Source organism: Lottia gigantea, assembly GCF_000327385.1.
Source record: "Lottia gigantea unplaced genomic scaffold LOTGIsca_54, whole genome shotgun sequence".
Classification (NCBI taxonomy): domain Eukaryota; kingdom Metazoa; phylum Mollusca; class Gastropoda; family Lottiidae; genus Lottia; species Lottia gigantea.
This window is the reverse complement of record NW_008709848.1, coordinates 784274-802458: the sequence shown is the minus strand read 5'-3', so window position 1 is coordinate 802458 and position 18185 is coordinate 784274. Positions and strand designations below refer to the sequence as shown.

The following is an 18185-nucleotide window of genomic DNA, read 5'->3' as shown; positions in this document are numbered from 1 at the left end:
CCCCCTCTCCCCTCCATCTATCTCAGCACAGTCTGAATCTCTAGTCTAAAATTAGACTAAAAAAAGGGTGATACCAACCCCTCTCCCTTCTGATGCATTATTAAAAAATATAATGGAAAGGCTGGGCTACTGAAATTTGAATTACACACTGATATCCAACAGTTTGTTTCTGTTTTATTCACAGCCAGTGTCAAAAATTTCTTGGTAATTATTTACTTTAACACACTGTGCCAGAATCAATGTACATCAATGTAGATCCATATGGAATTTAACACTTATACTAACTAGTAATGTTTCATTGTAGGTTCTGGTTCTCAATATCAAAGTTGGCTTGATGCAGGCCCAAAACAACAGATATTAAATGACACTCATTTTTTTATATTCCAGATTGATACAGTTTAAAGTAAATAAAGAAAGAAGTACCTTGAGGTCATTGACAGTGGTATAAGAATGGCGTCAATGGTTGGAGGAAGTATACCACCATTAGGTCAACAAGACATGTTGGATAATGCTGGTAGATTGATTGATAAACATATTCAAGAAGATCAGAATTATGTTGATTTGTCAGAGCTTCTAAGAGTTCAAACTCACAGTAAGTTTTAAATAGACAAAGAACATCAAAATCTTATTAAGGCCCTCTTTTTCTTTTCCAGTACCATACTTTAAAATTGCTTCTCTTTTTTTTTTTTTATCCCAATAGGGATTTGAATCTCACTTCTTCAATTTTAACTCTTTGAATTCCTGTTTATAAGTCAATATCATGTAACTTGATGTACTGGTAGTGCCAACATTATTATTCCACGAGGATAATTCCTCTTTTATGTTGATGAGCTATTAACTAATGATTATTATCTTTACAGACCAACCAACTGTGAGTGGACTGCATGATTTTGAATATCCAAGTTTGACGGATGTTGGAATGAGTGTTGATGCTTTAAGAGAATTAGCTCCAGTTAAAACTGTTCCCCTACCTCCAGAATTAGTAGAGCAGTTTGGACGTATCCTTTTATTTCAATGACAATTGAATATTAAACTGGCCAACTACAAATTCTATGAATAAATGATATTGATAAGCAGATTATGCTTTAGTACTTCTCCTTTTAGTTCCATTGGTTTTTTTTGTAGCTTAATTGACATTTTCCAGAAAGTTTTGGTACTCATTAAGGAATAAGAAATAACAGTGTTTCTTAAATACTGTTTTTGAAGATGGTGCTGTGCGAAATGAAAGTTTACTAAATAAATTTGCTTAACTTATATCAGGCATGCAGTGTAGTTCCATGATGGGACTGTTACCAGAGATTGAAAGAGCATGGCTAGCCATCGACTCTAATATATTTGTGTGGAAATATGAAGATGGGTAAGCTACTCAATTTGGTTTTCAATCTCTAATGACACTTCGAGCTGTGTTCTGTAGGAAAATACTACCAGAAATAGTCTTTAATTTATGCCTAAAACTTTTTCAGAACTGACCTAGCCTATTTTGATGGTTTAAATGAGAATATTTTAAGCGTTGCTCTAGTGAAACCTAAAAAAGGTAAGAAGATTGAAAATATAGATATAATTTACTGATATTATATAAAGGAAAGTGACCTTGATTAAATCCATTATGACAGAAATATGTTGAACATTCTATTAAGATGAAATTGTTTTAACGATCTTTGAGTTTTTAGAAAAAATTAAACAAGCTTAATCTGAAACACACTTAACATGTTCAAGATGTGCAAAAACAGTGATGTCTGAATTATTTCATTTTATATTACAGATATATTTCAGCCACATATAAGATATTTACTATGTATAGCAACACCAGTAGATATTGTATTATTGGGGGTCAGTTTCTCTAAACCATTTAACAGTATGTATATTATTTACTTTCATTTTACTCTTTCTTTCAACTCCCTGTAACACAATGTAAAAGGCAAATTTGAGATTTCCATTCTGTTAGTTATCTTAGTAACTAAAATTCATCTACATAAGATGATAATCCATAAGACTATTTTATCTTACCATATTTTGCAGGTGTAAACAATGGAGATGTATTGGGTGAAATGCATTTATTACCAGACCCTCTATTCTCTATACCTACTGATAATACATTTATAACTTATATTACTGGTACTGATGATGGGCGAATATTCATGGCAGGAAAAGATGGATGTTTATATGAACTTGCTTATCAGGTTAGAATGAATCTTCTTTCTACACACATAGGGTGACTTTGATTGAAACTCTGTGCAAGAGATAATATATCATATTATCTCTACGCATGTCAAAATCACCCAAGGACATTTATGTCTTGAGTACTATTTTATTTATGACCTCCAAATAAAGCCTTATTTTGTTTTATAAATCTTATTGATGAGGAATCAAATATGACCCCAAAATCGAACTTCTTTCGAGAGCTCAATTTTAAGGTTCATCAAAAAATGTAGTTAATACTTTTTGTTTGTAGGCTCAAGATGGTTGGTTTAGTAGAAAATGTCGTAAAATAAATCATTCTACAAGTAATTTATCTTTCCTTGTACCTTCATTTCTCAACTTTTCATTTAGTGAGGATGGTGAGTAGAAATTTCACTCTTTCTGTTTTTGTGATCAGTGATATGGTTTTCATGCTTAAAATGACTATATTATTAGTTATTGGTAGCTGTGATACAATGTACTGAATAGTGTAAAAGAATAGACAATCTATAATAATTTTTCTGATTTTCCAGATCCTTTGGTACAAATTAGTATAGACAACAGTAGAAATATCTTATTTGCTAGAACAGAGAAAGGCAATCTTCAGGTTGGTATTTTTATCATATAACCGCTTAATATTCTGTGCATTATATTCAATGTTAATGTAAGATCTACTTGGTGAGTATTTTCATCATATAGCTGCTTGATATTCTTAAAGAATCTTTGTATTATATTCAATGTTAATTGAAAATGAGCAATTTATCCATGATCAGGGCAGAGATTGACAAGATGTGTGATTTGATGAATTAGGCATGGTAACATCTCCCAGCCTATTGTCCAAAAAAAAATCTCTTAGATTTTTAATGTTTTGTCTGTGACTAAGTAATTCAAAGCACACTATTAAGTTAATCAAATTTTGTACCTTGTTTTTGTAGGTGTTTGATTTAGGTGAAGATGGTAAAGGAATGGGAAGAGTTGCTTCCCTTTCACATCAAAATATTACTCAGAGTGCTTTCCTCATAGCCAGGTAATATAAGTCATTTAATAACACAAGCTATGTTGACTACATCAAAGAGTCACAGAGATACGTTCACTTTATCAATCCATTATCTATTAATTCAAGAACATTACACTTGAAGACTATATGCCTCTATATAGGAAAAGGTCAATAATGAATACAATATGTTAAGCTGAAAACTGGCAAATGTAACATAAGTATCTTGCACTATATATGTTTCTAGCTGTTTTAAGATTGATATTTTGTATTTTAGAACTATTGATAAATCAAACTATAAAACTATAGTTAGTATATCAGCTTTAACTAAATCAGAATCATCTAATATACATCTAGTAGCTGTTACTATGTCAGGTATAGTATTAGTTTCCTAAATGATTGAAGCTGCGGGAGCTCAGCGAGTAATATAGAATATATGGGGTTTATAAGGGTTTCTCTTTAATACAGTTATATGTCCTGAAGCACTAGCAGTTCTTTTATGCTGTATTGTTTCTTTCTAAATTTGTACTAAATAAATCACTTGGTATATACATATATTCTTAAAAGTCAGTTGAGACATTGGTAAAACTTCTAACATATTCTATTTTTACAGGTGTACGTCTGTATTTTACAACTAATCCGTTTGGTGGAGGTAAATCGAGGCCTACTATGTTAACATTAGTACATGTTAGATTACCTCCTGGGTTCTCAGCCAATTCTACTATCTCTAGACCAGCTAATATAGCTAAATCATCCTACTCTAAAGGTATTTACTTATATTTTCTTCAGTGTAATTACTTGAATATTCATAATTATGTCTCTATTCTGAATTTGTTCAGTACATAACCTTATGTTGTTGTGGAATTACACAAACCTAGGCAAATGGGAAATGAGATTATTACAAACAGGAGCTATAGGTAAGGGTTAGACTATTAAAATTCTAAGGATTTGCAATACACACTCAATGGTTTATAAATAAAGGTTAGATAACTGGCCTGACAATTTGAATGATATTATTATAGGTGTATTGATGATGGTAGCAGGACAGAATGAGATTAATGATATATTATGGTGTGTTAGTAATGATACATTCCCTATACAATCACAACTAATGGAATCATATGTAAGTTGACAGATTAGGTATTAATTTCTTTTATTAGACAAGAAGGCATATATTATCAAGAGACTGGATGTAATATTCAAGTTGTCTTTTTGACATCCCTCTACTTTTTAGTGAACTCTTCCTCACATGTACACTTTCTTTTTCATATGATAGTTATTTGTATGATTAGGAGCTCATTTGTCAAATTAGGGGTGTTTTTTTGCTGTCTGTCATATCATATCCAGCCTTGCACCTTTAATAGTTTAGTAACATAACAAGGTTGTTAATTAGTTATGATTTTTTAAGGGAAATCTCACCCAAGAATAACTGGTTTAAATTACCATAATAATTTTCTTTCTCTAGACTGCTCTAACAATAGATGGACCAACCTGGGCTATGTCTGAAGTACCAATAAAGTCTATAAATACCAGAATATCAACCTCTAGTATGTTTGATAAATCTGATCCACCTATAGTTGTCAATCAACATATTGAATCTTGTCGAAAATTTGTATTACTCACATCACAGGTAGGATCTTTTGTTATTAGTAGGGGAGTTTGGGTGGTTATGGATATTGACTTAAATTCTGGGAAGCAATCTATTTTTCTGGTTGACTCAGTGTAAATGAGTATGGATATGCATGTGCATACAGATATGAAATTGTATTGGTTCAAATTGCAAGTTCCAACCTTGCATAGTCTGCCTGCTACAGTGATAACATTGGAAATTGACCAGATGGAAGATATGATCTTGGAGAGAGGTGGTCATTATCCATGGTTGTCAAATATGGAGTTTTGTCATGAAAGCCAACCTCAAAGTCCCAAATTTGTTAGACTTCCTCCTAAGATAGAAAATGTTAAGATTTAACCGTCAGGAATCCAATATTGATTTTGTTTGTATTTAAGGGGAGTCGTATATTTAATAAACTACGTCCAGTAGAACAGCTACAACAATTATTGATAGAAAGTCAAGGTCCAGATTCAGAGGAAGTTAAAGGTTTCTTTAGATTACATAGGGTAAGATTCTTCTTTAACCTTTTGTGTTTTTTGATATAAAGAATAGGCCAGGCCAGTCATCTACCTTATGACATAATATCATGCAGTCTTGCAGTTGTGATGCTGTGGTTGATGCAAAAATCTTTAAACTTATCCCAAATGGATGAGATAAAACATCTATATGAACAATTCCCTTATTGAAAATTGGACATTTGGAATGTTTTAAACAACTGATACCATAATATATATATTGTAGGTTGAACAAGCCTGTGCTACATGTTTAATATTAGCCTGTAGTCGAACTGCTGCTGATCCTAAGGTAGGGTATTGATATTTCTTTCATAGAACAAATATCAAACAGACAAGGAATCGCTATACTGTTATTCTACTCATTGTATATCAATATATATATAACAGGTGCAAATGTTCAAATTAGAATTGCAAAAAAATTGTCAAATTTATTTTTAGCTGAACAACAATTAAGGATTTTTACAAACATTTTTGCCTAAAGCTCTAGAATTGCCAAAGTCCATCTATGAAGTTTGAAGTTTTGAAATTGTATTTTTAAGGTGTCTGATTGGGCGAGAATGGCTTTCTTTACGTATGGTGGTGAGCCTCAATATCATTATCCACCTACACATGGTTTACAACCTTCAAATATCGGAGCAACATATTCCAGTAGTAAGATATCTTTAAAATTTTTGTCTTTGAGGTACATCCCAGACTGCTTTATTTGGATGTTGTCTTCTGCATTTCAGGGTTTTTCAGGCAAATGCTCATTGTTTGATTTTTATACGCCCACATGGAAATGTGGACGTATATTGCCGTCGCCCCTGTCCGTCGATCCGTCAAAATTTGTTTGTGAATACAATAGAGGCTACAGTTTTCAACTGATTTGAATGAAATTTGGTGTGATCATTAATATTGATGAGATCTTGGTCAAGTTCGAATTTGACGATTTTTTGATGAACGGTTTTTGAGTTGTTGCCCTTGATTTAGGAAACACGCATCAAAATTTGTTTGTGAACACTGTGGAGGCTATATATCAATGAATTCAAACTATTAAAATTTCTTTGATATGAGAAAATTCATACTTTAGTCACTAAAGACTGTTTTATTGTTTCTGACAGCTGCCAGAGGGCGTATGTTAACTTGCCTGGCAAGCTATTTTTTGTTCTTAAGAAATGTAACCAGTAATGGAGGTGCTTCAATAGTACTGATATATTAATTGAATGTGCTATATTTTTATTTTGTTTTAAATCTTATCTACCTGATCAAGGGTACACAGAATATAATATAGTCAATGCTTATTGCATGTTTTTGTAGTTGTATGGTATATATTATATTAGTAGTTGTATGAGAATATATGTATTACTAGGTGTATTCTGTTAGTATATATTACTAGGTGTATTCTGTTAGTATATGTATATATTACTAGGTGTATTTGTAGATGTTGTATATGATTGTAGTTGTTGTATATATATTACTAGGTGTACTGGCCACTCCAAGTTCCAGTGTAGTTTATAGCCCTTACTCTCCATATAATACTAATGCCAGTTTATCACAGACTTTACAAACACCACATCCAGGTTGGTTTTATAATACTCTGAAACGATCTTGCTCAAAGCTTTATTACAGCTTGCTGAAAGTTCTCAGGATCCTATTTTGATCCTAGTTAAATTTGTGAAGAGTTTTCAACACAATTTTCCTTCTTTATGTGTTATGCTGAGCTATATCAGAGTGCCAAGAAGGACACATGAAATTACAAAGTAGTAGAGATGTCATGGCAAAGTATCCGTTACACAGCTTATTGTCTTTGATAATCCAATGATAGCTGGAAATAATGATATCTAACACATTTCTTTGTGCTTGCCTCAATGAAATTACATTTTCAAATATTTTCAAAAATTACAAATTTAATTTTTTGTTGTGATTGTAGGAATGCATCCAGCTCACATGTCGACACCAGCTCCAGGTTTTAACCAGTCGTATTTTCAACCATCAATGATGGGGAATATAAGTACAGGAGGTGGTCCACTACAAGATATACTATATTCTGGTAAACATAATGGTATCTGTATATATCTAGGTAGAATATTACGGTAAGTATCTAATAATTGAATTGATAATCAACTGAGGTCTTATGTCCTCTAGATCAGGCTTATATTTCCTTATAGCTTGAAACTGACAGTGGATCCTGGATCTTTCAAAAATTTCCCTTATTGTACACTGAATTGTATTGCAGCTTGTTAAAGGTTTTAAACAATACAATTCTAGACTATAGGGTTTAAGGTGTAGAATGTAAAACTCATTTCATTTCGATATATATTCTGTTTTCAGACCATTTTGGGATGTAGCAGCCACAATAGAATTCCCCTGTCAAACAGAACAGGGTTTAGTTTATTATGTAAGTCAGTTTTGAATGACATTATTTTATTGGTTTAATGATATCTTGGTAATTTTTTGTGCAGTTTGCACAATCTATAATGAGGAAATATGACTTAAAACATGATCATTTCACCTTGATCCAACTAATAACTATATTTCCAGCCAACTACATCCTTCTTCGTGTTCTCTTTAATGTTACAGTCTCATACCTTGATATACTCCATGATGTATCTATAATGTATATTATATATTACAGTTGAGCAGTAGTTTTAATACAGATGAAATCAACCAGACTTTAGAACTAGTCAGAGATTTATCTGATTTTGTAGAATTTAATGCACAAGTTGATTTTGGTGGAGCTGCTGAAAGGTAGGAATAGTTGAGTAATTTGTTAAGATCTGGATCTGCTGTATTTTTTAATTCGTTTGCCTTCTGATATCTTATTCTTGCATAGCAATAAAAATAATAAGTACCTATCTTATTTATGTATGGTAGTTAATCATTTATTTACCAATGTTTTTGTTTAGTATGACATCAGGTTTTCCTGGAAGAATAATGGGAGTAAGATATTCAGATGGTATGATGGATGATCAAACCAGGAAGAAATTAGCGAGTAAGAATCATTTGACTTCAATAAATGTTTTCTTTGCCCCTTGTGTGCATAACTGATTATATGATCACAGTAACTGAGAACCCAGATATAAATTTGAACAGTAAGATCATATCTTGCCCCATGTTTCTGATATTAAAGCCACCATCAGGGCAACTGGTTTTGAAAATGCTTCTGTGTAAGATATTATAGAAAGCTATGTTTTAAAATATTCTGTGTTGTTGATTTTAGATGAAGCCCAGAAACTTGAGAAGATATCATTACAGAATGTTAGAATGTTATTACATCAGGTAGAAGAAGTTCTGGGTTTGTGGAAAGTTCTAGTTGATCATCAGTTCCATGTATTAGCTGCAGCTCTTACTAAGGTCTGTATATATGTCATTATCATAATGGCATCAACTCGCTTGGTCATTTTCTTACCTTAAAATTTTCCTATAAAATGTGTTGATTGTTTTGTGTATTAAGGTCTATGTGATCATCTCTTGATATCATCTATAACCATCTCTTAAGATGACTAGTATATCTGTGCTCCAATGATACTGCAACTTTGGGGAATCTGAAAGTGAGCTCATCCCCTGTTGGTGATATACAATACACCTGATCTTTCTATGAAATGGCATATGTTGTAAGGCTTTGTGATGTGGAATTTTAATTGACCGATGATTAAAATTCTATAGTCACTTTTATTTACAGGACCAACAGAATCAGTTACGTTCCATGACATTTAAAAACCTGGTAATTAATGGGAGAGAGGTAAGAACATGTTATGAAGATTAAATACTAGAATAATGTCTAAGTTCAAGAACTAACTTTATATGCCTTATTGATTTGTAAACAACATCTCTATCCTATATACCTCTTGTCCATTTAAAACCCATATTATCTTCAAGAACATCTATAATATCCAGTAGATATCATGACTTTGTTTTTGAAATAGTTATAGAGAAACACCAAATCAAATTACAGTATCAGCTTGCTAAGCAGTTAATTACATCCTTCTATTGTGTATTTCAGTTATGTGCAGCATTAATAACTTGTTTAATAACGAGATTTCTACAAGATAATGCTAAGATAGATAATATCAGTTCTATATTACGTAATGTTTGTCCTAATTTATATAGTACAGATGATGCTACCTGTTCTATGGTAAGTTATTTTCTAGGCTTCAGCATTCCTTTATTTACTATGAAATTTCCAAATAAACATTATTAGCTGTATAAACTCTTAAACAAGGATTTGCAGGTAGCCAATTTTAGACAGGATCATGCTACTTTAAAGAATCTTATGACCCATGTTAGATTCATTAAAATTGTCAATAGAACTCCCTTTCTGGTGAAATTAAGGCATGCTCCCAATCTATTATAGTTATCTTTTCAATTTATCAGTACTTGTGATTGACCTACTTCCCTCTTATTAATATTTCAGGCTAATGAATTACTCCATGCTTCGAAAGCCAATCAGAATCAAGGAGAAAAACAAAGACAGTTATACGAAGCTTTGAGGGTATGTATGTAAATTATATCAACCAACAAAATCCTGGTAATATTCATCTTGATTTATCAAGTTCCATTTTAGCTCTTCATTGTGATAATTGGGGTCAAAAATATATTCATGTTCGTAACAGAGCAGGCTAATGCTGCTGACCTGAAAAAATTGCGCAATCAGTGCGCACTGCATAGCAAGATTCATAAGCCCAATTAGGTGCAGAAGGGTTTCATTTCATTTTTTTGTTCTTTTAAATCAAGCTCTTTCCAAATAGGCTTCAAGTAGGGTGTATAACTCCATTCTATTTGTTTCAGTTATTTAAAGATGTGAATCAGCCTCTACAGTTAACTACTGTATGTAATCAGCTAGCTAGTGTTAATTTCTACCAGGGTATAGTGGACCTGTGTTTAACTGAGGCTAATAAACTTGACCCTCAAAACCTAGCTCTACACTTCTATAGATGTTGTGAACCCCCAGAAGATCAGCAGGGCATGCAGGCCTTTATAAACAGGTGGGTGTGAGAATTTTAAAGATTGACACAGCCTTCTTGAACGTTCGTCAAATTAATCTTCTGACCTCACCTAACAAAATGCCAGCTCTGGTTGAAACAGGTGTCATCGCGTTAGGTCAAAAGGTTAATTTGACAAACATTCAACTTGGCTGTTGTTAGACCCTATCTGAAGTGGCTATATTGAAATTGAATGCTGATTAATAAAATAGAACATTATTTAATTAAGCTAACATCTACTTCCAGCAAGTAGACAATAAAAACATTCCAGTTACTGTTTGCTTAACACATGTATGACTATTTCAGAATGGAATGTTATAAATGTATAACAGAAACATTAGGATATTTATGGTCAGCCAGTACTAGTCATCCACAGGCTCCCAGTGTACCTAAATCACCAGGTCCACCAGAAGCACCTGATCTTACCAGAATCTCTCCAGTTCAGGCTGAACAATATGTAAGTAGACACTAATAATTAATAAGAATATAGATCTTTTATCATCGTCCAGAATATAATGAGTGGTCATTCTGTGAGAATGGCTTTGAAAACTGGAATTATTAATTTTGCATATATTCTTTAACCATTTATTGAATATGGTTTGTATCAACTCTGCACCCCTCTTGACGAGTCAACAACTTAACACTTGTAATATTTATTTGAGATACATGTATTTATTATAGAGAAATGAAGTGTTCCTACTGGCGTTAAAATCAGATGATGAGTTATTCCATGTAGCCCTGTATGATTGGTTATTTATGGCAAATCATTCAGAGAAATTATTAGAGGTAATTGTTATTTTTTTTAACACTGATTAATCTTTATAAAATATATGACCAAAACGAAATTCTTTGTACAGAAAATTTCTATACATATATATGATAAATAATAATTTAATAATGAATCAATATTTGTTCTAAATTGAAAAATATGGGAAACGTGCATGAAATATTTTTTAGATACAGAGTCAGTTTATGGAATCATATTTAAAAAGAAAGTCTGGTATCCAAGGTGATAATGTAGCAGCATTAGATATGTTATGGAAATATTATGAAAAGATACACAACTTTCCAGCAGCTGCTAAAATATTATCTAGATTAGCTGATAGACCTGGGTTGGTAGTAATTTGTTACATGATCTTTTGATTCCTCTACACTATTTAAAAATATAAACGTAGGTATTAGGGGGTGAAAGCCGATACTGGGCCAACTCTCAGAAGCACTGACACAGGCATCAGAATTTTTTTTACCTTGAGGAGGATTCAAACCCATGGTACCTAATTGCCTAGCAGACGACAAGCCAACACTTTGCTTGATTTTGAATCCCAAAGTAGAATTTTAATTAGATATTTAATAGAAATATTCATTTCTGAAATGACACATGTCAAACTTGTAATATTTCTTGTGTTTTTAGTATGGATGTACCACTACAACAGAGAATAGAATATTTATCTCGAGCTATTATGTGTGCTAAAAGTTCAACATCTAGAATGAGCTCGGCTGCTGAGGGAGAGTTCCTGCATGAATTGGAAGAGAAAATGGAGGTGAGACAATGTGTTACTGGCTTCACAGAAACACTGATCAAACAGTTCAGTAGTTAGGCAGCCAAAAGAGAAAGCAAATGAGGCAGTTCATTGTGCACTGCCTGTCTTTATTAGCAGGATACATATCTGCAAAATATACATTGGATTGCAATTCACCTCATCTGGATTGTTTTGGCTGGTTTGTTTTACCAGTTATATAACTGACGGAAGCTCAAACAGTCTTCTTGATGAAAATTAGTAACAAACAAATTCTTTAGCTTTATATGCTTACGCTTCTGAACTTGCAAATTTTTACACATAGATTACATTGAGCCAATAGATATTCCTGTTTATTTGTAATCAAAGTTAATGTTATGTATTTTCAGGTGGCTAGATTACAGTTACAAGTACATCGAGCATTAAATAAAATACCCCATAAATCACCTGTTATGAAAGAGGCTCTAAATAGATTAGATTCGGCTCTGATAGATATTACCAGAGTAAGTTTCTTTACATGTTCTTTTAATTATTTAAATGGGAATTCTCGATCTTTGTAGACGCAATGATGGGCTGTAGCACAGTCAAATAGAGTGATGGAATCTTTACATGACGTTGCTTGTTTGATAGTTAGTTCTAATCTAATCTGGATGTGAAAGGCTGGTGACTTTTCATCTTCAGTTGGTAGAAGGATTTCCTCGAACACAAGGCAATATCCTTGTAAAAAAAATTCTTGTTTTGTTTTTGACCTAGATATGTATATCATTATATAATAAAAGAATTTCTTTTTTATTCAATAAAAGTTTTTGAACTTTCAGCTATACTTAATTCAAATATTGAAATGTTTCTTTACAGTTATATGAAGATTATGCTGATAATTTTGATCTATCTGAATGTAAATTAGCTATTGTACATTGTGCTGGCTTATATGATGCTGCATTGATAGAAAATTTATGGCAGAATATTATCGATAAAGGTTTGTTAATATTCACCTTATTTGTACAACCACCCATGTAGTCCTGTATTTTTTCTCTCGCACAAAGGGCAGTTTTATGGGTTATGGTAACCTTGAATATGTCATCTGAGCTCATGTTATCCTTGTTTCTTTCTTTCTACATATCCATTCTTGTGAAATTTGAAGTATAAAAACTGCATGATAGATGTTTAAGACTAGACATAAACTGACTTGGTTTATATTTCAGAATTTGACAGTTTTAGTAATTTAGACAATACAAGCCGAGTGACTAATATTAGTAACAGATTAGTTGTTATAGCTCAACTCTATTCTGATACGGAACGCTACTTTCCACTGGGTAAGTTATTTTTTTCTATCACCCAGGATCAGTACTTACTTTATCTTGCCCACGATATCAGTAAACTGGAAGCGGACGTTAACTTGTCATCTACCTACTAATTGAAGTATTGATTTAGGAAATAAAGTTTGAACAACACTATAATTACATTCACTGTATTAACCAATCAGATTACTTGAAAGTATTTCATTATAAATAAAAATCCCAAATGAGGATCTAAAAAATCAACTGATTATGTTCTTCATCTTCTCGTATTAATTACAATTCTGATTTTATTATATTTACAGGTTTTATTCTGAAGTATTTAGAAAGGAGAAGTAGTGAATTAAATATGGATCCTCACTGGATTTATAAAGTTATGTTACAGATAAACATTTCACCTGAAAAACTGTTAGAACTATATGATAGAATGTTTAAATCTAGGGTAAGATATAGCTTTATTCTCCAAATTGTATGTTCGAGCATTGAACTCCTAGCTAAGATAAATTCTATTTTTGAAGTTTTGTTGGCCCTTAATCAATGTCTTAATCAATATATGACTTTGTTATAACTGGAATTACGTGATGAAGAAGGGTGTTCTTCATTCTGGTTAATTAGGATGTTCTTAATAAAGTGAACTCCTTCAGAAGATTGTATTTGTTTGACTTATTGCTGTTTTTTTTATTATTAGGATCCATTTTGGCAGACGATACATCGACCATTACATTTATTACGAGTTCTACATGGTTTTATGACTAATTTTACTACTAATCCTACTACTCTACCTAATATGGAGAGGTGAGTTTATTTTATATTTCATTCTAGGATTCTACAAATTTAAATATGCAAATTAACCCCATTGCCCAGTACATTAATCCAATCAGGTGAAGAAAAGAAAAACTCCATTCATTTGGAAATATAATTAGCCCATTTCATCTCTACTTTATTATTTTAACAGGACATGTTAGTAGAAACAAAGAAACTAATGGAAATTAAGTTGTTCCTATTTCTGTTTCAGACGCAGGTTTATAACAATGTGTTTAGATTGTGTATCAAGTTATCTAGTAGAACTACAAGCTAAGAGTAGTACTGATCCCAGTGTACGAAACCTAGAACAGCAATTTAAACAATTACAATTTAAACTGGAACGACTAGCATAACAGCAAATAAATTATAATAAACAATTGACCAGAAGTCACCTTGTTTCTGATTTCAATGTGTATGAGGTCATTTAGACAATTATAACAGGGCTGTTGATTTGTCTGTATTTCCAGCAAGAGCATCAGCCACCTCAAAGGTTCATTTTTGGCAAAAATATATCAAACATTAAGTTACAGGACACAAAGTAATTTGCTACATTAATTATTGTGAAATAACCAATTAAGTTGTGACAGTCACTGACAATTTTCTATTGTTTAATTAGTGCTATAACTACAAATACTGGTTCTGCTCTGATATTTTGAATAAGTATATTAAAGTGCTCAAATTGAATTGGATCAAATTTTGAAGTGAAAATTTGTTTTCTGTACAGTGCTTATCATGTATTCATATTGATTCAAAACTTTCATTCATTGCATGCCAGCAACATTAATACCATCATGTCATCCTATTGTAACATACACTTGAGATCAATTGGATGTAAAACTCATTGTAAAATTCCTTAAAGCTTGGACCATATATATGACTATCATGAAGATCTCCCTTTGTGAAATGAAAGTGGATAGATATTAATGTTCATTCTAAGATGATTAAAAATAGAATCATTTCAAGTGATTATGAATACAATGTTTGCTTTCCTGAGAAAATTCAAACTGAAATTTTACCCTCAAACCAAGTAATTTGCTAATTGTTTGTTTTGAAATATCAACAAATATCTTATTTAGACTATAGAAATATGTTGATTTTAAAAACACTTTGAAGTGCTTATTATGTGATGTATTTGTAAAATTAACCAAAAATAATTATATGTGAAATAAACTTGTGAATATGTAGATATTTGATTGATTCCCAGATGAAGTGTATGGGGAACAGTTGGTTATTTCTTGGTGATGACCTAAAACTGATATTCCTTCTGTATATTGCTATAGATAATACACTTTATAATTCTATGAAGGTATCTCTTTACCATTACACAATGTAGAAGAAAAAAAGTGTATCTGTGAAAACTTACGACTTGACCATGTGCAACAGTGACCACACGATATTGATTATATCCTCTTTAAACAGGGCAGAAAAGTAGGACATTAAACTTCATTCATTTCATTTCTTTAAACAGGGACAATCTACCTTTTATTGTCACTTTGTTATTGATTTTATTAACTTCCTCCAGTTACAGTATTTAGATATTTGACTAGCCTTCAAAATAATCGAAGGTCCGTTGTCAAAAACTGGGAAAACTCAAATTTGAGTGTGAATTATTGTTATAAAATAAAAGATAATATTAGAAATCAATTTTGATCAGAAATTTAATAAACCTTGAAATATTATTTTGTGTTTGTTGACAATAAAAAATAAACATTGATTTATCTTCTATATAAATAAAGGGCTTGATTGTAGATATATAGGATGCTTTAGCACCACATTTAGCAAAAAGTAACATATAATTTGAAAAATTTAGCACTGTATTGAATGTTGAAAAATTCAGTTAAACTCTTTTTAACTTCCATTTCGATTAAAGATGGGTTTCCTTATTTTTTTATCCTTACATTAAGCAAATAATTTGATTAATTGATGGTTCTAATGAATTATCACGTATTCTTAATCATATCATTATGTTCTTATTGCATATAATTAAGAGTTTTAACCAATCATAAATGTCCATGTATGTACAGTCTGGATAAACAAAAAAAGAACTTTTTGACCTTTCTTGATTGGTCTGCTGATAATTCTCTTCCAATTTAGCTAATTATGAATTAATTATCGACATGTGAGACAAACTTGTATTTTTTTTAAGTCATTAGAACACCTCTACTTTCTATTAATATAATTATTAGCATTAGATTTTCATAATTGAAAATAAGGGAACCCATCTTTAAGTCTAGTGGTTTTTCTTAGAGAAATTGGGTATATCTTGTTGAAATACTTGGTGATTAAATTTGTAAATATTGTAATTGGCTTGTAGAAGTTTCTATTCACATTTTACACTGTGCTAAGTGTCTCTATGATATGGGTTTATAAGAACTATTGGCCTATCCTGTACAATACTCTGTATGTCTTATCTAGCTCTTCAAAGGAAATTCAATAAATCTTTACTATTGTATGAACTTTTAATGTGTAATATCTAATTTTTGAAAGTTTGGTCACATTTTAATTATTAGATAAAGAGTAAGGAAGGAATAAATATGCTTTGCATGAGACTGGAATTACCTCAGTTTTGTTCAATGCCAAAATGTTTCATTTCTGTAGTGGACTGCTGCTTCGAAACTTCACTTGAATTAATATTACTGCTCCTGTAAAACACATTTTAAAATAATAAACTGAGTCTCAAGTAATAATTGTAGCTCTTTGATTAGACAGAGTGTGAAAACTAAATAATTGGTGATTGTGTTTCGTGTGACCACCATTATTGATTTAGATTAAAATGGGGAGGGTTTTATTGACCCACAACTCTATTTTGTTGACCATTTTTCAAATAGAATGTCCTTTCTAAATCCCATTCGCGTCGACTTGCAAATATAACTACTGGTAAAGAAAATGTAACATATCGACGCCTGGCAGACTACAAATAATCTTTATTGGCATTTTGTTTTTCTCGGAACATTTATTTTGTAGTCTGTAGTTTTGTCAGGTAAAGTGTGAATTGATATTTGGGTTTCTGTGGAATGCCACTTTGCCACAACTGATCAAGAGTTCCAATAGAATCTCCTCTGTGAAATCTGATAGGTGCTTTGAAGTAAGGGCAGAAACACCATGTTACATCTATTGAACAGAATATTTGGATCATACAGTCCTACGAAAAGGTTTCCAGATTATTTACCCGAATCTCCAAATTTTTCAAGGCCTCTGCCTCTGTTTGAGGAACCAGTGTTACTGGATTAGTCAACTGGACATTTCCTATATTATTGATTTATTACATTCTGACATTCATAAAAGTCTGAGCAAAAGGAGAGATTTATTTTCAGTTTTTGCACATTCTTTTCGTGCACCTCAAATTACTTTTGAACTTTGCATCAATCTTAATTTCCCTTTGAATAATAAACATTGCCTACATTGGTATTTTGTTATTGTTTATATTGGATCAAACTTCAACTGTAGATCACATCTACCGTATATAATCTCTACTGATATCCAAGATGTTGATTCATCTTCAAAGAGGAAGAAATGGCAGCATGGCATAGCACACTCACCGTTAAATCCCCAACAAGTTTGAAGAGGGTCTGATGTCCTACCGTTAGACGGCGCACCTTTATTTTATCTATGGTTTATGAATGCAATATACCTGTCATATACCTCTACATACTTTAACTCTTGTAACTGTCATGGTTCACTGGTTCCCTGCCCACTGACAGACCATACAGGTTGGATAGGAGTTTAGCAGGTGAATTTAGATGATAATGTGTGGATTATTTCGGTGAAGATCAAAGTGATTATAATTATGACAGATACAGGTAAAGGTAAGAGGAAAAATCATAAACTTTAAGTTCTATAGTTTTTAGAAATTTTGATATTTGTAAACACGTGTGTGACGTTTGAAGGATGACAACCATTTTCTTGAAAGATGCTGTCAATATCGTTTTGGACTTCACTTAAAAATGTTTAACATCTGAGTTCCTTAAACAAACACAACTTTCTATATTCATAAACATATGATTTTCAAGCTATGATTGACTATGGGGAGCTCAGCACCCTATACCTATAACAGATAATACAAGGACACCCAATTTAAATTTGAAATGCTGTGCTGTCATGTGTGTTAAATTGGTTATAAAAATAAAGACACCTTTATTACTGTCATTTACCAGCTGTTAATACCTTTTAACTGTTAGTAATGTATTTTAAAAAAAGAAGTAAGGCAAGGAATGTATTTTCAATGACTGTTGAGAGAAAGGGGTTTCCCCATCTTAATTCTTAACTGTCAGTAAGAGTTGATGACTTTTAACCAGTCATTGTTGCTGGA

The 18185-nt window shown here is 31.9% G+C and overlaps 1 protein-coding gene across 1 annotated transcript; it reads left to right on the top strand.

The window, feature by feature from the left end:
• Window positions 1-459: 459 nt before the first annotated feature.
• Window positions 460-14229, top strand: LOTGIDRAFT_234706 (hypothetical protein; the record flags this gene model as incomplete). The annotated part of the gene is made up of 36 exons (XM_009062924.1): window positions 460-592; window positions 861-998; window positions 1261-1357; window positions 1464-1534; window positions 1763-1855; window positions 2020-2180; window positions 2453-2558; window positions 2712-2785; window positions 3114-3205; window positions 3450-3547; window positions 3786-3938; window positions 4195-4295; window positions 4638-4802; window positions 5180-5290; window positions 5526-5588; window positions 5839-5950; window positions 6760-6858; window positions 7209-7371; window positions 7610-7676; window positions 7914-8026; window positions 8185-8270; window positions 8499-8632; window positions 8961-9020; window positions 9282-9413; window positions 9693-9770; window positions 10067-10263; window positions 10567-10717; window positions 10942-11046; window positions 11224-11372; window positions 11672-11801; window positions 12167-12280; window positions 12633-12753; window positions 12980-13090; window positions 13378-13514; window positions 13761-13867; window positions 14088-14229. 36 exons carry the CDS (start codon window positions 460-462, stop codon window positions 14227-14229), a joined length of 4164 nt encoding a protein of 1387 aa, XP_009061172.1.
• Between the last annotated feature and the right edge of the window lie 3956 nt (window positions 14230-18185).